The sequence below is a fragment of the Emydura macquarii genome, unplaced genomic scaffold (assembly GCF_026122565.2).
Source record: "Emydura macquarii macquarii isolate MOO-44397 ecotype Brisbane River unplaced genomic scaffold, CSIRO-AGI_Emac_v2 contig_561, whole genome shotgun sequence".
In the NCBI taxonomy this organism is placed as follows: Eukaryota; Metazoa; Chordata; order Testudines; family Chelidae; genus Emydura; species Emydura macquarii.
This window is the reverse complement of record NW_027130698.1, coordinates 4,330,696-4,355,388: the sequence shown is the minus strand read 5'-3', so window position 1 is coordinate 4,355,388 and position 24,693 is coordinate 4,330,696. Positions and strand designations below refer to the sequence as shown.

Below are 24,693 nucleotides of genomic sequence, written 5' to 3'. Positions count from 1 at the left end.
TCAATGTGAGAGCTGGTGACTCCTGCTTTTGGGGTGGCTGGGCTGGGCCTCCTTGTCCCAGTTGCGTCAGGCTGGTCCCTGCCCAACTCCACTCAGCAGCCCAGCCCTGGGATGTTTTACACTGTGCTGAGCGATCAGCCCAGTGCTTCAGTCCATCCCCCAGCCCAGGTCCGATTCCTTCTTAGCAGCAGCCACGGGCTCATCTGGACTTAGTCTACAGGCAGTGGGGGGGGGTCTCAGGAAACTTCCCCCTCTCACCTGGAAGGAAAGTTGGGGTGGGAGTGGCCCCTCTACGTGAGGGAGAAAGGAGCTGTGGAGTGAGGAGAGGCTCTCCACATGGGCAGCACAGCCCACCCTGTCGGGGAGAGGGAGAAGAGCTGCCCCTTCTGCTCTTCTGGGACCCTGCGAGGTGGTGAGTGAATCACTCACGGGCAGGTCAGCACCAGGTGGGGCAGGGGAGCTGAGGCCAGCAGCTGAGTTACCACTGGGAGCAGTGGCCACAGGAGCGGAAGCGCTCACCTCTGCCTCCCGGTGACTTGGGGAGCAGCAGGGCTACAGCTGACACCCCCCTGCAGCAGTGTTGCCTCCTGGTTGCTACGCCCTCTGTGCTAAGATCCCCGCCATGAAAAGGTGTGAGCAGCAGGTACGGGGGGAGCCTCGAGGGGGAGGTGGCTCTTCTCCCTTTCCCTGGATTGGTGGGCTGCCCTGCCCAGGTGGAGAGCCCCTCCTCACCCCGCACAGCTCAGACCCCTCTTGCCCCAACTTTCCAGGTGGGGAGGAGTTAGTCAGGGAGCTGTACTTAGGGTCGGTGGGAGCCGCCACTGGCTCATGGGCCTTGCAATGAAGAACACTGCAGTACTGTATAAATTACATTGTATTTTATTTACTGTTTCTTATTGCAGTGGACTGTTGGTAAGTGTGTGAAAAGAGATTATTTTTCATAGTTACTTGACTTAAATAAATCATAATGTAGACAAATATTAGTCTGAACTAATTTTAGACAAAGTTCCGGGTATTAAACTTTGTAGTCTTTGTGAGAGCTGACTTTATGTGCTCTTCAGTGTTAGCGTTTATGAGCTGCCTATTGTAGTATTTGGATGCACCAGCTTCAGTTAAAAAGAAAAATTGGTGCTTGTATGTTGTTTGTATTACAAAACATTTACATCATTTTGATACAAATTCCATACAAGAAGTTACACTAAATTCGGGTGACCTGCATCCAGAAGTCAGAATTGTCCAAGTTAGGATGGAATGCTCAGCCTTAACTCTCTACATGTGCATTGTAACACAGTTTTAAATGACATGAGTGTACAGCATTTTTTAAAAAGTAATACCCAGTCTCTATAATCTTAGGATACAAATTCTGAGTTTTATTTTATACTTGTAATTTCATTATAATCATTGTGTAGGACAGTGGTTCTCAAAATGTGGGTCGTGTCCTCATTTTAATGGGGTCACCAGGGCCTACGTTAGACTTGCTGGGACTCGGGCTGCAGCTTCAGCCCCGCAGGGGTGGGGGGTGTCATGTAGTAATTTTTGTTGTCAGAAGGGGATTGCGATGCAATAAAGTTTGAGAATCACTGGTGTAGGAGATATTTAGTGACTCAGATGTCTAATAATTTTGTTAGATACATTGTACTATACACTACACACTACCTTTTCAAGCTGGCTTCCATAGGTACACTTTAGGAGATGAAGCAGTTAACTGTAAAGCTAATTGAGCTGAGAAATTTGGCTTATTATATGCCAGCAAACTTTCACTGTTACTATGGTTTATATACTTTATTGTACTGTCTAAGATTGGTTTACTATACATTTATCAAATAAATGATTTTCAGGGATCTGGTTTTCCTGCCACACACAGAAGAACACATGGCTGCACGTCTGTCTTGTGTTTCCACAATCTTATGTTCCTTTGTACTCTTTGAGGAATAGTATTGTGATCATGTAATTAAAGACTGTCTTAATCCTTATACAAAATGTGGCAAGTTTTCTAAAAGAAAAAACATAAAGAGAAGCTTCACTCTTCCAGGCTCTGATGCTCTGTTGTCTTGCAAAAAATTGGCAACAAAATGTGCAAATTCCATAATTTAGGCAAACAATTCCAGATGCTACCTGAGCATCTAGTCCTATAGACTTTAGAAGTCATTTGCGGAGAATCTGTTTTTGTGAGCTTTAGTCTTTGCTTTGCTTCTGAATTGTACTAACGCAGGATTCCCTCTTGTTTACATTGCACAATGCCCGCCAGCTCTTAGCTCCTTGTATCTTATAGGGTCTTCAGAGGTTTGGCTTGTGCTTCTGCCCCATGTCACCTGCATTACACTATTAGGTAGCTAAATTAGCACTTGTACCCTAGGCAGTGTTGCCTTCATTAGCTGCACTATTCACAAATTTAGTGAGAAGATGTACAGAATACCCTATTTTCAAAAGTTCATAACTCTGTCAAATCAAACCATTTTTCACTGGAACATTCATAAACCACTTTTTACTGGAACATTCATATACCATAAGCCAAACTGAACTAGAGCTAACTTTCCTACCAAATTTAAACTTTATATGCAGACCTGTTTAAACCTTAAAACTGTCTTATTTTTAAAATTGCAAGAATTTTTGTTTAATGTGGCAAGTATTTCACTCTGCTTTTGCTCAAAATTGGTTGAATTGTTTTTGCTCAAATTTTAATATTTGTTTTAAAATTATCCCTTCAGGCAAGTGGAAAGGTAAAAATTTCTTGAAAGTATGTGCAGGATTTCAAATCTCACTCTCTTGTTCCCTGAGTAGTAGAAAAACTGGATGAACTAGCTGCCTGAGTCCAGATGAGGATTCACTGGCTCCTACTTCAGAGGAAAAGGGGAAAGAAAGGAGCAGAGCATGATAGGCATCACTTTCTTTAAGGTGTATGAGAGCGGAGCACAGTATTTGAGGATACTGCTTTTGCCAGATATGAGGGAGTAGCAAAGAACAGAGAAGTCCACTCATTTGGAGAAGAGTTTGGAGGCAGAGGGCCTACTGCAGGTCCAAGTGGGTGTCAGCCCCAGAAGAATTCTCCTGCAAAGAGGTCCCCAATATTATTTTATATGGGAGACTATGAAGAAAAGTAATTTAGGCGGTAACCCAGAATTTATTAACACTGTGAGTTGATTTTATTTGATGGAGAAGGAAGGAGAATGTTGTGTTTTGAGGGGGAATAAAGATGAGGTGAAGTTGAAATAGTCATGGCTTTGGTGGAAGGGATGTAGCCTTGGTGTATTTTTTAATCTGGGCTGGTAGCTTTCAACCTCAGGATAGGAGGTGTTGAGAAAACTTCTAGTCCTGATTAACATTAGCTGATTTGGGTTAGAATGAAAACAAATGTAGCCATAACTATAGCAATCATTGCCACTCCCACTGTAATAAGTTATTTCTGGCAGAACACAAATTGCTTAGTCATTGAAGGAGTTAACTATAATGTGTAAAAGGGGGTAACTTCTCCTGGTCCGGTTATTGGTGAGACACTGTGAGCATGCACAGTTTGTGTCCAGCTTTCTTAATTTCAAATTAAACCAAAATTATTAGGAGTCTTGTGCCTTTGGTGGTGAGAAACAGATTGTATTGAAAGAGGAAGGAAATCAAGGGGATTTACTGTATATATTTATACTCCTTACGTTTCCACTTCTCTGTCCTTAAACTCTAGCAGTATGGAACAGTGCACTGAAATTAGACTTCTGTTGATTGTCTGAATAAAAATAAAATATATGTTAAAAGCTGAATTTTTATAGAGATAAATGTTTGCACATTCCTTCAACTACTGAGGGGTCAAGTATAATAAAATGGGGCGGAGGAAGAAAAATAAAACTAATGTGAAACAATGAAAAACCACTCTGAAATATGCAGTATAAATTTTGTCTTAACTATGGATGGAACTAATGAATTGAGTTATCTCTTGTGATGGCAGGAACCATATGTTCATCTTGGTCATAAACAAGAGGAAAACAGAAGTTGGGGTGCAAAATAATTAGATCTAAATTTGAGCTGAAGTGTAAAACTAATGGGAATTTTCTGCTTCCATACCTAAGTACTTTTAAGATTTGTGTTAAATTAAAGGGTTCATAGAATAAAAGGATATCTGAATAAAAATTCTGTTCTTCAGCATTTATTTGCATTACAATTAAAGGGTGTATTTTTTCGCTTAGCAAATAAAGTCCAGTTTCAGTCTTTTTGGCCATCTCATAGAATATTAGCACTGGTCTACACTTACCTGGAGATTCGGCGGCAGTCAACAGGAGTTACGCAAACTACGCAGACTAGCTTGCGTAACTCCTGTTGACTGCTGTGCTTCCATTCTGCGCACCATCTTCACTGCACTGTGCCAGCGGGAACTGTGTTCCCGTCGACGCAGCGCTATGCTACTTGAGGGGGTAGTTTTACCCTGATTGTTACCGGCTTGTTACCGGCTGCCAACTAGACATTGAACCATTGATTACTACCTGTTGAGCCTGATGATCTAGCCAGCTTTCTATCCACCTAATAGTCCATTCATCCAAGCCATACTTTAACTTGCTGGCAAGGATACCGTGGGAGACTATCAAAAGCTTTGCTAAAGTCAAGATATATCATGTCCACTACTTTCCCCGCATCCACAGACCCAGTCATCTCATCATAGAAGGCAATCAAGTTGGTCAGGCATGATTTGCCCATGGTGAATCCATGCTGACTGTTCCTGATTACCTTTCTCTGTTTCAAGTGCCTCAAAATGGATTCCTTGAGGACCTGCGCCGTGATTTTTCTGGGGACTGAGGTGAGGCTGACTGGTCTGTAGTTCCCTAGATCCTCCTCCTTGCCTTTTTCCAATCATCTGGGACCTCCCCAATCACCATGAGTTTTCAGAGATAATGGCTAATGGGTCTTCCATCACATCACCCAACTTCCTCAGCATCCTTGGATGCATTGCATCCAGCCCCATGGACTTGTGCATGTCCAGCTTTTCTCGATAGTCCTGAACCTGTTCTTTCGCCACTGAGGGCTGCTCACCTTCTCTCATGCTTGGCTCGAAGATTTAGCTCCTGACTCCATCCAGATGACTCTGTTAGCAGAAATATCTGCTGGGCCACTGTACAGAGTGCTCTGTGGAGCCTGACGTAACTTGGCGGTCTTCTATTGCATGAGCCCCTGTTATCTCATAGTCCACCAAATTTTAAAATATCTTGTGATAGTCGTTTTTAAAAGCTCTTTTGTCATAAAAGGTTAATTGTAAAAACAATTAACATTTTTAATAGCGGTGAATATTGTGCTAATACTGTCTGGTTGTATTTCTACTTCTGGGGGTCTTTGACAATTAGCATGCATGAATGAATGAATGCTGTCATGTTGCCCTACTCTCCTGATATTGTAAACTCTAATATGGCTTAAACTGGAATCTAATTAATTTTGTATATCTAAAGGAAGGAAAGGTAATTTTTTGTGTTGGAAGAGCAGATTGTTTTGCTCTGGAGGTCTACTTGGGATGTTGTGAAATCATTTTTTAAATTAGTCACATTGCATGGAAGGTACTGCGCACTGTAAAAATGAGGAACGTATTGTTCACCTTGTACAATGGCATGTGGCAGAAAGGGTATTGTCATTAAATCTTTGTCCTCTAGTTTGATCAATATCTGATTATCATCTGTATTATATTAGCTATTCCCATCCAGCTTCTCAAATTGGCAAAAAGCCTATACACAGCCTGATCATCCCCAAAGCCATTATCAAGAAGGGGAAAAAAAAACCCTTTGAAATAAAGGTAGTTGGAAGCCAGATCTTAAATTCCAGTGAGTTAACTTATATATATTTTTAAAAGAATGAAAATAATCATATAAAAGGGGAACTTGGAATTCAGGAGGAACTTACAATCTTGTTGCAGACATTGATGTTTAAGGCTTCTATGACACATTCTGCTAAATTGCAAATGAGTGATTAATTGTAGCTGCCAGCTCATTCACATTGTACGGAATCCATTCTCTGTAAAATTCCATGGTCTGGAAATCTGCACAGAATCACTTGTTAACAATGAAATTTATGTAATGCTTTTCAGTGAACATAGTTTAGTATAGAGTTGTGAAATGGATAACTTTGTGACCCCATAAAAAGATAACACTTCAGGAAAGGGTGAAGTCAGAGTGGTAAAATGTAACCCTGCAGACTGACCTTTTGCATTTCATTGAAAGGGTAAAGATACTGTGGTTCCACACAAACCAAAACCATCTATTTTGAATTGGAGTAAATTGCTTAATTTCCACATTAGGTTTGTTCAGTCACTACCATCAACTTTAAGAATATTATCATACTTGCAGTGCAGTCAAGGTAGTTAGTATTCAATACTTACATATTTTGCCATTCTTTATTTGTAAAAATCCAACGTTATTGCTAGCATGCTATCTACGGTGCTTTTGGTTTAGGAACTCCAGCTTTCCAATGGTATAAAGCATTTGATTCTAATCTTAGCCATTCATAAAATATCAGAACTTTAAAACTATCTCTAGTCTCCCATTCTAACAGCGCTGCTTTACATTTCTCCAGGACTGAAAGATGGCAAGTGGTTTACCTTGCACCAGTTTTGTTTTTAATGTATTCTAGTCTGTTTTATCCCACTAGTGTGACTGGATGAGGGTCTTGTCCTGGTCTAACTTTATCAAACAATGTCAAATTGTCAGAAGGGTTGATTCGGATGTCTTCTGTCCCTTCAGTTATGCTGTGTTCCCATATACTCCAGACCTTTGGGTTACATCACTAACTCGCAGATGAAATAAGAAAATAGTAACAAGAAACGAAGTTATAAATATCAGTGCAACCTGTGTCATTCCTTTTTTGTCTCTTGTTAGGCTAATAGTCTTAATACAGTCCTCTTTAGTAATATTGCCAAGAGAGGTTTTTTTAATCAGGCAAAATGTTAATTTTTTGCTAGTTACTGGGTGAGAACTTTGCCACTTTAACTTCTCTAGTTCTTGGTCCCTGGCTTTTATTTTGGCTCAGTTCTCGGCCTTTCTTGATGAATGCATGAGCTTCTGGGCAGCTAGTTCAACTCCATGAATTCACAAAACAAGTTGACACTGTTCTGCTATTTCACCTCAAGTGACATAAATGTCAGCATCTAACATTATGGATTAAAAACAAGCCATGTTAGTAAAAGTTCTGGGATTTCAGAGCAGATATTTAGCTAAATATTATGGTTCTGATCTACTCTTGGACATTTTGGGAAAAAATCTAATTTATTGGATTTTTTTTTCCCCTTAATTGGAGTAACTGGAACCTACTATGTGAAGGCAGATATAATTTTTCTTTCTCATTGTTCTTTGATTGTTGTGAACCTTATTACAAAATAAGGCCACAGATTTTTTTGAGCCATCTCCATAATTTTCCAAATCAGAAGCTCTTCTGTTTGAGGCATTTAGGCATGAAGACATATGCAGCTGTAAAGGATACATTATTTCTGAGAGATTAAGACAAAACAAATGCAATATGATTCAGTCAGAGTACTTCACTCCCAAAATGTTTGTGATTTACCACCAAATTATTAGTGTAATATTTTATAGAAAAATATTAATGGCCATGTGTCTGAGATATGGACAACAAAATCTGATTTTCTGTGCATGGAAACTGCAGTGTTATTCCTGAATATTTGCCCAGGTACTCTACATGGTGCTCACTTGTTGTCTCTTTGGAATGACTTTACCTGTGGTTGCTACCTTTTAAACAAATATTATAGAAGGTGACTGGGTCAGCAAATACAGTATTAGCACCAGTGTAGACAAATATCAATATAACGGTGTAGAAGAATGGAAATGCTTGAATGGGGTAGAGAGCCTGCAGGAATTCAAAGGAAACTTTCTCTGTATTGTTTTCTAAGCAGAAATGGTGTGCTCTATTCTGTTTTGCTACTTTCGTTATCTATTGTACCTTCAATAAACTAAGCTTTGACTTATATAGTTAAATTGAAGGTAACTTCACTATTTGAGAAGTATGTGAAAAAACAAGTTACTATACCAACACTCTTGTTTGTTGATAGTTTTTTCTTCTGTTCTGTGATCTGAAAGAAAGAGTAGCCACTAACCAACACTAAATTTTTGAGATTTTATTTTTAAAATAAAATTTTCATGTTACACGTTAGAGAGATTTCAGTTCTTAACAAAAAAAGATAGCTGGGGTGAAGGATTATTGGGTGGAATAAGATTAATTTTCCCTTTTTGGAGAAATTATACAATTATTTTACCATCACTATTTTCTCTAAGTCTATTGCAGGTTGGGAAGTGCTAGATTTGAAATTGCAGCCCTCAGTGCAGCTGATCCTATGTAATAAGCTCACGCAGTAAATCTTTCTGATATAGGGATCTGTCTAATATTGGATAATCATGCCCAATAAACTCAGTTCTATTGACTCCTATTCTAAAAACATGGATTTCAATAACATACATTTCTTTGCACCTTAAAACAGTGTTAAACTAGACTGCACTACTCAACTAACCACGATTAGCTGTCTTGTATTGATCATTTAAAATGTGACATTCTCTTTATTTAAAATAGATCTTCACGTTTGAACTTTCATAAGATGATTGTATGTCTGAATTCTTGGAGTTAGTCCTTTTTTATCAGTGAAAGAGTAATGTAGTTATTTTGCATAGTACTTTTCCAAGTAATTTGATACATCCATTTATTGCGGTGCTCCCCAAACTTTTCTCTGCCCATCCCTCCCAGGCCAGAAATGTAGCTGAGAGCAAGGGCCAGGAGTGAAGAATGAGGATCAGCAGCCGAGGCGTGGCTCGGAGCAGGGCCACAACCAGGGCCTCAGCTGCAGCCGGGGTGGGGCTGGGTGGTGCTCCTTCCGTATCCCCTCATGGGGGCCGACCCGGGCCCAACCGCACCCCTCAATGTTCCGCTGCGCCTCCCAGAGTGGGCATGCCCCACAGTTTGGGGACCACTGATTTACTGGCTTTTATGTAGTATGCAGACTGAAGTAGAAATGTAATATTCTTTTCTGTGCCCACGTATGCATGTCTGTTAATACAACATTAAGATTATCCCTTCCTTTTTATGCAGTATTTAAAATGTAATTTTCATTATATTCCCTCAAAAAGTTAAATATTTTAGAATGCTTTTGAATACATTGATTGCCTTTTAATATATCTAATTCCCTGTGAAGATTCCTGAGTGAGAATTTGGGAGTGGTCAATTTCTACAGGTTATTCCAGGGAATCCATTTTAAAGTCCTGATTCTGCAAATATTTTATAATGTATAGGTTCTTATACTGCACTCATCACCATAATATCTAAGTGCCATCCAGTAATGCATTAAGCAACGTGTTTATGTATTCTCTTACACTCTCCCCAGGGGGAGAAGTGTGTGCAGTGGTATGTCTTATTTTGGATGTGCACTATGCCCTCATACAAGAGCTAACTTTAATGGCATAGGAAAAATAGTTTTGTTTTGTTTTTGGTACAAATTTAGCCTTCAGGCAGAGATGTGGCCAGTGACCTCTAATGCCAGTGAACTTTAATGTCTGTTTTTTACATTACAGTTCACTTGCATCTTTATAACTTTCTTAAAGTAGGATTGGGCATTTGACTTGTCAAAAAATAACTGGTCAATTGATTAAATATTGTCAAATGTTTAAAAAAATAAATTTAAAGCACTAATTTATTAGAACAGTAACTATAGCAACAAAAACAAAAAAAGATTGTCTGTGGTCTCCATTTGGTTTAGCCTTAGATACTTATGCCTAATTATAAAATTACTTAATTGAGTTATTTTAACTCAGAAAAATGTGAAACATAATGAAATGAAGTTCTAAAAAATGAAAGAATTATCTTTTTTTAGCAATGGTAGTTTCACATTTAAATGTGAACATTATTCAAGACTGAACAGTTATAGAAGAAATGAAATTAAATAAATAAAATAAACACACAGCAACTATAAAAGAAAATGTAATTTTTAAATGCACTTATACTATGTAGGCAACTGGCCAACTCTTCAAGCAGCCTAATGGCTTTGCATATTTTCTCTTTGTGTTTGGAGACTAGGTTTAATGACTGAATCTTCTTCTCCCTTCCCCACTCCCTCCTGAGCTAATTTCTGTGTTTTGTTGAGTCTGTTTAGTTTGTAAACTCTTCAGGGCAGGGACCATGGCTTTTAACTTGTTAATTTTTGTAAATTACAGCATGCATTGATGGCCTGGGATATAAATAAAGATATACACACATACAAATTTCTGTTCACTTTTTTCTCAGCAGATGGTATTATCATGTAGAAAAGTGAGTGATCATGACAGTTAAGTAGGCTTGCTAGCAGATAGAACCATGAAGCAATCAGAAAGGTAGGCCACCAGCTACATCGAGGCATTCTTGCTACAATATTTGACCATGGTCAAATGATAGGGGTGGTCAGTTAATCCGTCAGTTGACTGGTTTGCCAAAGCTATTTTAAAGTGGTTATAAATAGTTAAATTTTAAAAAGATTACAATAAACTAGCAATTAACTAGCCTTTACAATTGGCTTTATTAGTTACATCTTCTGGCATTTTTATTATGTAACAACCAAATAGACCTTCAGTAGATAACTTCAGGCATTTTCATACTAATTTGAAGCGACAAGTGTCATTTTATTTTTGTTGTATAGTCATGATTTTCCAAGGCAGATGCTACCTTACCATCTGCCTTGGAAAAGACATAAGCAGTCAGATTAAGAGCGTTCTTCCAAAATGAGGCCAAGTATATAAACTTGCTGTAAAAGCATAAGCATATCACAAAGCTTTCTCAGTATTTTTGTACTGATTATGAAGAAGCTGATCAACATACTGATCCTCACTCCTTCATAACAAACTAGCAACTAGAGACCCTTTGTAAAATGTGTGCGCTGTGTTTTAGCTTGCCTGCCCTAACTGAAAAGAAAATATTTTTTTTAAATACTAAAATATAAAAGTATAGATTTTTCTATTGTAGAGGACATATATGGAGGGAAAAACTCCACCCAAAATCATATAAAGTAATTAACTTATCCTTTTCCGTGGCCTGCCTCAGCACTGTGATATCTGAGAATTGCTGCGAAAAACAACAGCTGGGCAGGTGGTGAGCATAAATTGATTTTTGTTATGAAAAATCATGCTTCTTTTACTGTTTGTTTATTCTTCCCTTCCACCCAATTTTTTCATACACCTGTCTGTGTCTTGTCATAAACCAAGATGGTAAGTTCTCTGTGGAAAGGGACTTTAAAATATGTTTATACAGCACCTAGATTCTAGAATAAAGGGCCCCTGATCTTGGCTTGAGGGGGGAGAGGGGAGCTGGGTGCTATTGTAATACAAATTTGGAGAAGTTTTAGATAAAGCAGTTGCTGAATGTGCTGAAATGGAAAAATGTGATCTTCATGGCCTGCTAGAAGGGAATACTTTCACAATACCTTCTTGCATGCCTATAGTTAGAAGCTGTTCAGAGAAAGCAGAGCCCTACCTCTGATACTGGCAAGATCTTTTAAGGAAGGAGGTACTACATAATATGTCTCCAATAGCCACACTGCTCGCAGTTGTCCAAACAGGATGCCAGATTCCTCCACACGAGGTTGTTCAGCCACTGAGATAAGGAGTGGCATTTGTGTCTTCCTGATGACCTTGCAAAGGATAGGAATGGTATACAAGTGGTAGAGATTTATTTTTCAAGGGTCAGTGTTTGCGAGGATACAGGAACTCCACTGCATCATATATTCAGTATCCAGGATTCCAGAAAAGGAGGCAGAGGCTATTTGATCTTTTGCAAATTGTGGGGAATCAAGCTGGTACTTGTCTAACCCATTCCCTTTGTAGGCCCCCAAAAGGAAAACTCAGGTCCCAAAACGTGAGTTGGGATTAGTACGTTCAGAATGATGACATTAGCTACTCTAACTGTGCCCCTACACCACTACCCAATTTTGATAGATTGGACAGCAGGATGCTTCTATATTCTTTTTAAAGCACAAGATGGGTGAGGTAATATCTTTTATTGGACTGACTTCTGTTGGTGAGAGAGACAAGTTTAAGTTTTCGAGCTTACTCAGAGCTCTTCTTTAAGCTTATCTCTCTCACCAACAGAAGTTGGTCCAATAAAAGATATCACATCACCCACCTTGTCTCTCTAACATCCTGGGACCAACACGGCTACAGCAACTCTATGCTCTTATATTATTCACACAGGTGGTTCTGTCGGTTTTGTTACAAGTACTATACTCTACCCTTTGCTCTCTAGACCTACCTTGAGAGTATTTATCAGGCACATAGTGGGTAGTAATTACATCCCCAAGTAAAGAGAGGGATTCAGCTCTTTTCCTTTTTAGACAATATCTTTAAAAGGGAGAGTTCTTACAAGGAAGTGTGTATGGTCCCTGAAATAGGTCCTCAATCTAGCAGGATGGAACAGTGCAAGAATCCCCAGTTATATTCTTATTTTCAACATTGGAAACACCTGTGAACAACCACTGAAGTTAAGATCTAGATTTAAAAAACAAAACATAGACTTCATAAAGAAGACTTGGATTTATGTGTCAATACTAGTATTTTAATCTTATTGCCCAACAGTGCAAATTATACCAGCAATGTGGTGTGCTGTCCGTGTAAAACAAAATAGGTTGTTTATTTTTGAGCACTGTTCCCAGGGAAGGGAAGATTTTAATCTTTCATACCTTAATGTCCTTTAGAATCTCACCAACTTGAAATTCCTAATGAGCCCTGGATTTTCTTCCCCCTGAGAATTGTTAGAGTCCTTGGTATTTTCTATAACTGAAATATCCAGATTGCTAGTTTTCTCCTCACTGTGGCTCCTGCAGTTTTCATAGAAATCTTTTAAATATTGTAATCAAGCATGTTGGTGTTTTGTTTTTCTTGTCTGTTGAATACTTCTTTAATAAGGCAAACTACACTTGCAGAGGTCAGTCGTAATATCAAAACTGTTTAATGTTGTACAGAGAGGGGAAATGATTGAACCAGAATGGAATGTCAAAAGGAGACTGGCTGCAGTGGAAAACAAAACTCTCCACTTGTAAAGTTCTGTTAAAGTAGATTGTTAATGCATATAACCACTAGTGTGACTCTAATCTCTTGCCAGTAAGATCACTGTGTCTGAATATTTTTATTAAAAAAGAATGTACCTGAAAATAAGTCAGATAACTTCTTGTCCTCCAAGACAGGGTGCCTTTGTACACTGTTTGTACATTTTATGCATTATTTCTAAAATGGTATAACAGTTTAGTTCTAGTAGACTTTTTGTAATGGAAGGCCAAATGTAGATAAACATGTATAAATTCATATTTTGTCATTTTCTCTGTGACAAGTACAGTAAAATAAAAGAAGAAAAGCTGTGTGAAGTTCATCCATATTTCTGTTTATAACAAGTGTATATACTTGTGTACCAGTCAAAAATTAACATCTTAAATGTAAAATTTTAGATGACAACCATAATCGTGACTACTTTTCTTCTTGAAAGTCACAAAGATTCATTAACGTTGTTTTCTTCATTACTTGTATTTCTGTAATACCTAGAGGCCTTGCCTGAGGTTTTAGGCCTCATTGTGTTAGGTGCTTTATAAACACACAAAGGCTGGTCCATTCCCTGAACAGTGTATGGTCTGAACAGAAGAGAGACAAAAGGTGAGAGAGGAAACAGGCACTGAAAGGGAAAGTGACTTGCCCCCAAGATCATAAAGCAGGTAAGTGGAAGAACTGGGAATAGAGCCCATATCTTCTAAATCCTCGTCCAGTACACTACCCACTGGCCCATGCCGCATTAATCCATGTAATTACTTTCTACAGTAACTTAGAAAACATTTACTGCTCTGGTGTTCTAGTTTTGTTCTGTTTCAAGCCTGTCTGCCAAGGGATGTATGTATGTATACTTGAAATATAGCATATTCCCGTTTGTTCTTATCCCCACATTCTCTATCCTGTTGGAAGATTGTACCTATGCTCCCATCCTGACAGCAGATGCAGAGAGAGAATTAAAACTGTGTGATCCTTGTTTCATTCTGCTTATTCTAACGCTAGGCATGTGTGGTTAATTCAAGAATAATCCTGGGCTGCTGTATTGATAAGGGTAAAATGACAGAGGGAGATTTAGAAAGGAAAGAAACATGTACTAGTCTAGTGGTCTAGAATTTGGATCCCATCTGAGTTAAGCTCAAGTTTGCGGCTCTTACTCCGTATGTTTGCAAGGGTTAGGAGTGGTATAGATACAGCATCCTTGATCTGTTTGAGTGTGGGGAAGGAGAGAATAATTTGCCTGGCTTTCTAGAAACCGCTCTTTTGCTTTCTTTTCCCCTTCACACTGTGCAAACGAGCAGTATTAAATTATACATCTCTTGCAAATATTTTGGAGTGAAACTCTTTGTTAGTTCTAGGGATTCCTGTCAAATGATGTAGGAGATCAAGGTGTCCATTTGTACAAATTCTTCAAGTGTACCTACTTCCTGATCAATCAAGATTACACTCCAAAGGAGCCGAAAAGAATTTATTCACTGTCTCAAATGTCAAAAGGTTTTCACATATATTTCCGATCTTCTTCCAAGCAGAATGTTAACTTGATTATGAACTTTTTAATACTGTAATGAGCTTGGTGTGTACTGATTTAATTAAAGTAGATTCTGTTGGAATCAACATTGGAAGATAGTGTGACTCCCCGTGTACAAGTGAGATTTTGATGCAAACATTTTTCTTGTGAGATGCTGTGATACTTACATTTTATAAGATTGTTTGTTCCTTTTATATACTTGATATGGCTGTGTAGTTCAATCAGATTTTCAGATTTGCATTCTTGAAATAGCCATGACTTGAGGACAGATATAAAGATAATGCAGAAAAAAATAATTGCAAAATAATGCAGAAAAAAATCATTGCAAGCTGAAACCTGATCTCTCTCAAAAGAAAAGCTGCAATTTATGTGATTCAGTATAATACATAGAACCCCTGTATTCTGTAGTGGTTTTTTTAACAGTGTTTTCAGGACATAGTTAAGTATTAGCTATGATTTCATATTGATGACAGTTTGATTGTGGAAAAGTTCTTCGTTGATTCAGCCAGGCTTAGGAACTTGACTCATTTGTTTTACTAGATATCAGGATTCACTGACCAAAAATAATCCCAAACTCACTCCTGAATTTTGTTTGTTTTTTCTTTCATAGTTACTTGGACGATGTTTCTTGACAGTGATGCAGGTTCACTTTCAGTTTTTGTCACAAGCTTTGCAGAAGGTCCAACCAGTTGCACATTCTTGTTTTGCGGAAGCTGTAGCTCAGGAAAGGAAGAATGCTAGTGGGGTGGGAACCTCCAATTTGAGCCCCACAACTGAGCTAGAAGATGCAGTACGATCATGGAGAGGAGCTGCAGAGGTATGGATGCCTTGCTTTCAGTGAAGCTGAACATTTCATATTAGTAACTGATAACTCTGGAATTAGTTGCCTAATATGCAACACTCTCTTCATATTTGTTTTATATTCGAGACACTAAACTTGATATCTAGTCCTATTTTTTTTTAAACGACTTAAAATAGTTTTTGATACTACTAATTATTTCAAAGCCAGTTTTTCTATTTTTTAAAATGTTTTTTCTCTATGTGAAAAACCTCGTGAATGAAGAAAACAGTCTATAGTGAAGCAGTGGCATTAATTATACACAAAGTGCTGTCAGATGCACAAACTGAAGAAAAAATATTTTTTTTCTGATTTTCAGTTATAGTAGCCTTTATTCTTGTCAAGAGTAGGCAAAAATACCCCAAAACCTCAGACGGAAATTATTTTGATGGTGTGTCAGTAACATTTTGAATATGTATCCTATTCTGTATTTTAAAAAGTTTACTAGGGACTTCTACCTTTATGTCCAGTTTGTTGAAAAGCTGCTATTCTTGCTGGGGGTTGAATTATAAAATTGTCAAACATTTAATTATATTACTGAAAATTATCTCTAGATTTATACTTCAAACATATACATCATCTGTGGAATCCGTATCTTCCCTGCAAGGAAAAAGCACCTTTCAAAGGGAAGCTAGTTTAATAAACCTAAAATATTTGTTTTTCCTCTTTGTATAGTTGACATCACATTTATAATCTGCTAGAACAAAAATAGCTTCAGACTTTTTGAGTGCATGATTTCCTGAAAATTAAAGTAACTTGGTGTATGTGCTTTTGAAGTCTAATTTGGCAGAACAGACAGGCATGTTAGTCATTTTGACTGGAAATCCTCTCAGGATTTCTATTTATCAACTAACATCTGCAGGGTATAGGACAACAAACAAATTTCCTGTGGAACTATGAATCTAGAAGAACTATTTGTAACTGGACATGCTGCAGCTACTTTCTCTCATTACTGGAATAAAATAGGGATTTACAACTGTTTGGTAGATAAAATTTTTGGGGAATATTATTGTTCCATACTTTTGTTGTTAAGTTTATACAATAGCTTTATCTACTGTGAATTCTGTTAAATATGATCAGGATTTCAAATGTTCTCTCTCTACAAAATGTTAGCTAATCTTGTACGTACTACAGTTCAGTCCTTTATACTCTTAGTTTCTAGGAAGCTGATAAATAGAAATTAATATAATTGGTTGAAGTTAAGCACCTATGTATGTGTTTGCAGAATTGGAGCCTTAATCTTTATGATAAAAGAGCCAGTTGAGACATTGGCCCAGTTAAGCTATTTTTGTGAAGGAAACACATAATGATGTGTCAAAATATAGAGATTCATATACAGATTAACAGAATCAAATCTGTTAGGCATACAAAATGAGGAGAAAAAGAGAAAAACACAAGACCAAATTCTCTCCAATTTATAGAGCTAGGAAAAAGAGAAACAATTGACTAAAATCACCAATCTTAATAATTGCAAGGTTTTAAGATATTAAATGAAAATCTGTGCTCTTAAATAATCACTAATAAACAGCTATTTTAAAAAAAATCATCACCAAATATGCCAGTCAACAGTTCTTCTTGGTTCTAGTGTGGGAATAGAGATTTGGAATTCAAGAATCTTTTTGCATCATCAGATTGAACAAAACTACCTTTGTTTCTATACAAAATTACTCCGTTTGGCAGGAAAACAAATTGCCACTTCAGCACGAAGCTTAAAATAATTCTGTCAGTAGTTCTAATTTCCTACTACGTATTAAGAATTAGATTTGTAGTATACTACACTCCTTTAATGTTGTTGTTAAGGCTGCAAGTTTGTTGTGGCCCTGACTTCCATTACAAAAATCTGAACTTTTAGTGTTTTTCATAAGTCATGGGTCTAGCACCCTGAGTAGCGTGCTACAGAGCAAGACTCTTCCCATGAATTTTAACATTTGGCCCTATATAATACTTCAGTATAATAGAGAGAGTAGGTTTTTAACAATTCTACATTGTTTACTATTAAATAGTTATAAATTTTTATTGTAAAGAGAGGATATTTGACTTCTCATAATTTTCCTTGACAAAAACATAGTATTTCATGACTCTTCCTTTGTTAAACTAAAATGACTCTTGCATTATTGTCATGTCTTTCCTCCTTTCTCCCCATAATCACCCTTAATTATGTAATAAATGTCTTTTTGTGTATGTGTACGTGTGATGGGATGATTAGGATATTAGTCCCGTTTGTGTGGTAAAAGTTTAAAATGATCCTTCATTCTGAAATGGCATTCCCCTCCCCTTTTTTGCTTCTGTCCAATAACTACCTTCATCATGTGGCCTGAACTGTAGGAATCTTAATCCACAATAAGATTGAGAGATTGTAAGACCCAAATAGCAGTCACTTTTTCACTGTATAATATGATTTATATATGAGTATGTGTTAAACAAATTGCATGAGATCATTCCTTTCAAAGTAACGATGTAGATTTAGTAAAATGAAATCCATTCCAAACTCTTCAAGGTCCTTTTCACTATCCTCATAATTTTTAAAAATCTTTGGTTTGAATTATGGGTAGACTAGATCCGTCCCAATGTTGAACCAATACTATGATTATTTCTGATTTATTCCTCATGTTAAAGGCCACATCTCGGCTGAGAGAAAGAGCCTGTGATGGGTGTTTGGCTGGAATTGAGGTTCAGCAACTCTTCTGCTCACAAAGTGTGGCAATACCTGAGCATCAGCTGAAAGAACTGAACATGAAAATTGACAGTGCTTTGCAGGTGAGTTACCTTAATTCTTTTTTTTCCACATGTCTACTACAGTCAGCAGGTGCGGGATTGAAGCAGGGAAGGAATGTGTTACACCAAAAACGGTAGTTCAATCAACCGAAAAAGTGGTGTGACTTTACAGTATTGTCTATAAAAGATCTTGCATGTGTTGTGAAACATGCCAATGTAAATTCATATATATACTTTTGCATCACTTGTTGATTATGGCTAACTTGCCCTTAAACTATTTTATAATATCAGGCATATAAAATCGCTTTGGAGAGTTTAGGCCATTGTGAATATGCAATGAAGGCTGGCTTCCACTTGAATCCAAAAGCTATTGAAGCAAGTTTGCAGGTAAGAATCACCATTTTTTCCCTCTGAAAATGATTGGTATGGGATGGTAATTTCTTAAAGTTTGGACCTTTTATTAGCTTTTCATTTACTGTCTCTTTGCTCATTGATCTACATTTTGTCTTCAAGGGTTGCTGTAGTGAAGCTGAAGCCCAGCAAACAGGAAGGAGACAGACTCCACCTCAGCCAATTCAGTGTGAACTCCCCACTGTACCTGTTCAGATAGGATCCCATTTTCTAAAAGGAATATCCTTTAATGAGTCAGCAACAGAAAACCTGAAGCTGAAAACGGTAATGACCCTAAATCTAACCTCCTGTAAAAATTCAATGATTTTTTAAAATGTTGTTAAAATAGAAGTTTAATGTCAAACTGGTGTTTAAAAATGAATGTATCTTTCAAATTAGTGTAATAAAGCTAGTCTTCAGTGGAGCATTTTACATTATAAAGATAATATCTGTCATACAAATTTAAAACCAATCATACAAATGAATTCTAAAGATATTCTTAAAACTAGTGTAAAAATGGATTTCTAAATTTGGGGGGAAGGAAGGAGTGTCATCCAAAAATGACTTGGTTATCTTTATCAGTATATTCACTTTTTCGAGGTAAACTTAGTTCCCTGTTCCTGGGAAAGTTAAAGATGAATTGCATTTTGAACGGTTGATTTACAATGTCTCATATGTGGTGCTGTCTTGTATTGCTGATTTAAACCTTTTCACAATGGCACAAACTGCATATAGGTGTGTAGTGTTAGAGTGGAATTTTGTTCTCGTTATCATACTAATTTCCATATTTTGATTTATATAGGTGCATTTTATAAGTTTGAGAGATTGTTTACAGGTAGCAAATGCTTTAGTTATGGTTGGGAAAGTTTTTATATTAAACACTACAATGTGTATTTCAATTTCCTTGAACATATCCTTCAAACAAATCAAAATTACAAGATAAGGACATTTGGAAACATTTTATTTCCTGTTTATAACCTCAAAATATATAAGCAGTAGTAGATTTTTTTCCAAATGTTAAACTATTTTGAATAGTGTTTAATAGACTTTTGTGACTTGCAGCACACAATGCTACAATTGATCAAAGAAGCTGGTTGCCATAATGGACTTACGCCCCGGGATGACTCTCCTGTTACTGAAGTACTAAATCAGGTTTGCCCTTCTACTTGGCGGGGAGCCTGCAAGACTGCCGTACAGTTATTATTTGGCCAAGCTGGACTGGTAAGTAACTATGGCTGGTGGGGCTAGATCAGCAGTAAACAAACTATTTTTAAAGCTATATTTAGACAAGAATACCTCTTCTCTTAAAGGAAAATTGAGATAATTTGGGCTGATTAGAACAAAGTGCTGAGCATTGTCCTCAGCCCAGCAGTTTACAAGTTCACAAAATTAAGTACATGACTGAGTAAAATATGAAATGTATTAAAAGTTTTGTTATTACAGTTGATAAATTAACCAATAGTTCAACAATCAAAACACCTATATAAAACTGCACTAAAGTTTCTGTTCCAAATGTTGAAACATTATTAAAATACTTCGGAAATTGATTCACAGTTTCTTACAATGAGCTCCTCCATTTCCAGTGTTAGAGAGGACTTTACTGGTAAGTAAGATGGATCTTAGCAGACCATAGATTCAGAAGTACTAATTGTAGTTGAAAGCTTATACTGTAACATGAAGATTATTTTGTACATTGACCGATCTTACTAAAAGAAAAGCATTAGAAGTTTTAAAATCAAAAAGGAAGCTGCAGTTTTTAAAACCTGATGTAGATTAGGTCACAGGAAATGCAGCTCCCATTTTAATGCACAGTAAAATCAGGAGACTACCACATCAAAAAAAAATCTTATTCTACAACAACTTTGAAAATCCTGTTTTTCACCTCTCAAGTGGGAGCTGGATTTCCTGTGTAAATGCCAGCAGAAAGTCCACCCCTTTGAAATATCAGCAAAATGGCAACTCCAGTGGCAACACTTGCACTATTCATCAGTAAGATATTTTTAGAAACTGTTTGATTATTGTTTTAAGAGACTGTTTTCTTAAGTAAATATTTGCTAATCACTGCAGTCTTTTATTTAATAAAGTGCACTTCCATTTATTTATGACAAGTCTTTCTTTTGGGACATTGTGAATTTTCAATTTACTGGGCAAGTAAAACGGAAGCAGCTTTCCTTTAACAACAATTTAAAAATACGTCATTGTGTATAAGAGTTTGTCAACTTCTTTTCAACCCAGTACTAGGTAACAGAATCAAACTTTGGTCTAACTATTGGATCATAATTTCTACAGTAATGGTGAAGCTCCATTTGTCATGCTTTTCTGTTTGAACATCACTTACTTTGGTATTAAGTATCACTTTAAATTACTTCTCTGTCTTTGACCATTAGTAGCACAAATTTAAGATTTTCTTCCTTGTTCAGATCTTAACTCAAGGGAATAGCATCATAACTGACATGTAAACAAGATATAAAATGAAATTGACTCTAATTATAGTGTTCTGCTTTCTCTGCTGCTAATAATTGCAGCCGCTATGCTATTACTATCAACCCCCTGACGCAGCAGTTGCTGATTGGAACCTGTGTGGCACAGAAGGATAGCTTTCAGGGGGGTAGAGGAAGGTGTTCGTGGTAGGACAATAAAATTGTTGGTCACGTTCTGATTAGATGTTTTTGAGGAAGAAATACATCAGGGGAAGAGCTGGTCTCAGGAGGGATTAGGTGTTTCTTCACTTGGAGTGGGAGGTTTAGGCTCAATAGCAGTGTGTGTGTGTGGGGGGGGGGGGTGAGTGAGGAATGACAGCTGGGGGAAAGCGGGGCAACCCTGCTGGCCATTGCTATCATGAAGGTTCCATGCTAGCAGCAGGAAGAGTTTTTGGCATATATAGAGCAAGCCAAAATGAAAAATGCCTGTTTTAGGAATAACTTGGGCAAAATCATAAATAACTCTAGTCACTGCTGGCCTCAGTTGTCCTGTTCAGAGGCACTAACAAGATGCATAAGTAACAGTAAACTGCTTATGTCTTTCGCCCTTGTAAGCCGCCTCCTCTTATACTGCTATCTTACTCTTGGTTTGTCATCCCTTGGTTTTTTTTTTTTTTTTTTTGGTGAATTACACTGTAATCTCTTCAGAGTAGGGATTTGCCTTTTTTTGTTTATAGACTTCTCTGCACACTTATAGTGCTATGTAAAAATAATTCTGCAAAATTAAATTACATTTGAATACAATTTTATTTAGAATTCTAATCCATTCCTTTAGCATTCTCTGGGTGTGGTGAGGGAGGAAACACCTGTAAAACAAGAACAATAGATGTCTGATGAACAGAAAGCCATTTCCTAAGTACCCGTCCGCCTGGGTGTGAGAAACATGTGTTCACTGTATTTGAATTTATTTTGTTCAGAAATCAGATTAGTGAATCATAAGTATATATCGCACACCCTTCATTTGACTGTTTTTAGAAACTAATTTATCTGTGTTGGCTGAGATTTGAGTTAACTTGCCACTTAAGTGCCAAATAAAACTTTGTAGGATAGTCGCATGAAGATTTAGTTTACTCTATGCTGTACGTATTTTGGCCATGTATCTTTTTAGAAGAACTTTTATTATAAAAAGATTAGAATGTGGAATGTAGTGTGACTCATAAACTGCTTAGTTATTTTGGGTTTTACTGACCTAATATGTCAGGTAACAAAAAAGGAGCAGTCACTCTAGATATTCGGTATTTGTCTTAATTTGTAGATTAAGAACCTGATCTTTAGATTTAAGTCAACTGAAGTTGTGACTACTTTATAGTATGAAAATCATACTATTAATTTTTCAAAACTACATTAAAATGTTCTGACATTCACCAAGGTTTATTCTGCTACACTCAAGTTTGTACTCAATTGTACTTGATAATTCAGGGGCCTTTGCATATTCACTGGTACACTCCAACTGCTTTGTGCTGCTCCAGTAACACAAAACAACCAAAAACCCAATTTGACTGGCCAGGCCTGCTGCATTGTAAAGACACCAGTGTTGCTTTTATTGTTAAAATGAGGATATGTCTATATTTAAACCACTACAGTGGCACAGCTTCAGTGCAACAGCTGCACTGTGTAGCGTTTCAATATAGACGTTATCTGTACAACGGGAGAGGTTTCCCTCCCTAAGAAGAGGTAGCTAGTTTGATGAAGGAATTCTTTTGTCAACCTAGCACTGTCTACACCTGGGGTTAGGTCAGCATAGCTATGACTCTCTGGGGTGTGAATTTTTCACATCCTTGAGAGATGTAGCTATGCTGATATAAATTGCTAGTGCAGACCAGCCTTTAGGATGTTAATTTTTCCAAGGAAGAATCAAAAGATTCAGAGCACAGCACTAGTTTTCTTAAAGAATCATCTCCTGCATTTGTTTATACATGTGCAGTGGCTGATTTATTTGTGGCATTGCCTGATCTTCAGTCTCTTATCAAAACATTTATTTCAGTACTGTTGAGTCGATACTTCTGTAGTTAAGTTGAAGTTTTATTTGTTAATGCTTTTCTATGAGATTGTCATGCACTTAGGTATTAAGAACCATACTGAATGACCGCCATTCTCTTTGAACAACACTAGCATGGATTTAAGATGTTTTCTTTTTAGTTTGTCAGGAAAAGATAATCACAACTATGACTTTTCTTAATTGGATGTCATGTAAGGTAGGGATAAAATGAAACCAACTATAATCAAGATAATTTTGTGCTAGCATTTCTGCCTGCTATTAGCATAGGTCTCCTGTAACAGCAACATCGTAGCTCCTTGGCCAAATGTTGAAAAACTGTTTTATGTTTGTAAGTTGGGTCTGAGTGAAGCAAGATTTGAATCTCACACATCTAAGTTGTAGATGGCATCTATCCCTTGAATACTAGGAATAAATTATTCATAAATCTTTCCTTTCTTATCCCATCATACTCGTAGCTACAGGTGCTGCATAAATCAACAAAACTGCAGAATAAATCTCTGTAAAATTCAAGTTTCATAAATACAGTGAAACCTAAATAAAGTAATAGAATGGCATTGTTATTTAATAAAAAATGTGCATGGAAGCTTGTATATGGGGTAAACACTAATCATAATGGCCTCTTTAAAAAACTGTGTGCTCACACTGCTTACAAGTAGGGAAGAATGGACTGAGGCAAATATCCAGGGGCAACAAATGCAAAGTGATAAACACAATGATGGAACACGTAAAGGGTGGGTAGTGGCAGTGCAGTTATGCTTGCTGCAATTTTAGTAGGTTTGACACCATAGGAGGGAGAATACACTCTCAAAAGACTTCAGGACCCTCCATTTCAAAACCTTCACCTGACACATTTCTCTGTTACCACCAGTTGATTCCTGTCTACCAGATAATAGCAGAACCAGTAGAGGGTGATTGCAGAAACACCACTAACATACCTTAAGCCAAGGCTTCTCTGCACTGGAGGACTTAACCTTGAAATGGCAATGTGGTACAGCTCATCTGTTTGTCACTGACTTGAGGACTGATGATGACTCAAATGTTGCTGGGCGTTTCAGCATGACCAAAATAACATGTCCAAACTGGCCTATGGATGCACACTTGACCTCAAATGAAAATATGAATCAAATGTGGAACCTACTCACAATATCATTATCAAGGTTTACATGAAGCTAAAATACTAATCCCTTCTCAGTCAGTTTCCCTGAAAAGGGAAGGTTCAAGATAGAAGGGTAATTTCCAAACCCTCCAGCTTAAAAAACTATGTATTACCGAGGGCGACCCAAACTCAACAAATTGAATGGTCATCTCCCTCTTCTTACTAAGGAAGGTATTAAAAATGACACAAAATTCAGGATGGGCAGAGGCAGGGACTGTGGATGCAGGATCTTGAAACTCAGAAAACCATGGAATCACAAGTCACTCTAGAGTTGCAGACTGAAATAATAATCATCTGTTTCACCTCAAGCATTTCAGTTAACTATCAATTTTATCCACAAGAGTTCACCAAAAAGATACTTTTGGGGCTACTGAGGTAGTAGCTTGGGAGAATTAGTATTCCTTGTCTCTAAATGTGGCAGCTATTGTTGTCCCTGTGTGAAGTGCAGTAGCTGATACTGCATGTGGTGATGCATGACTACCTAAGTAGCTGAGGATAAAATTTATATCTGTGCTTTTTATTTAAATGTTTGATTTGAGAAATTACCCTACTTGTTCTGTTTTGATATATTAAACTGGAA

The 24,693-nt window shown here is 37.3% G+C and overlaps 1 protein-coding gene across 3 annotated transcripts in view; it reads left to right on the top strand.

The window, feature by feature from the left end:
- Nucleotides 1-24,693, top strand: part of GARRE1 (granule associated Rac and RHOG effector 1) — a 92,529-nt gene that overhangs the window by 40,986 nt on the left and 26,850 nt on the right. For all 3 annotated transcript variants that reach the window (XM_067540069.1, XM_067540068.1, XM_067540067.1), the window contains 5 exons: nt 15,146-15,352; nt 17,990-18,130; nt 18,380-18,475; nt 18,602-18,763; nt 19,541-19,699. In XM_067540069.1, the coding sequence (XP_067396170.1) occupies nt 15,173-15,352; nt 17,990-18,130; nt 18,380-18,475; nt 18,602-18,763; nt 19,541-19,699 (738 nt within the window). In that variant the 5' untranslated portion in view covers nt 15,146-15,172. The remainder of the gene's footprint in view (nt 1-15,145; nt 15,353-17,989; nt 18,131-18,379; nt 18,476-18,601; nt 18,764-19,540; nt 19,700-24,693) is intronic.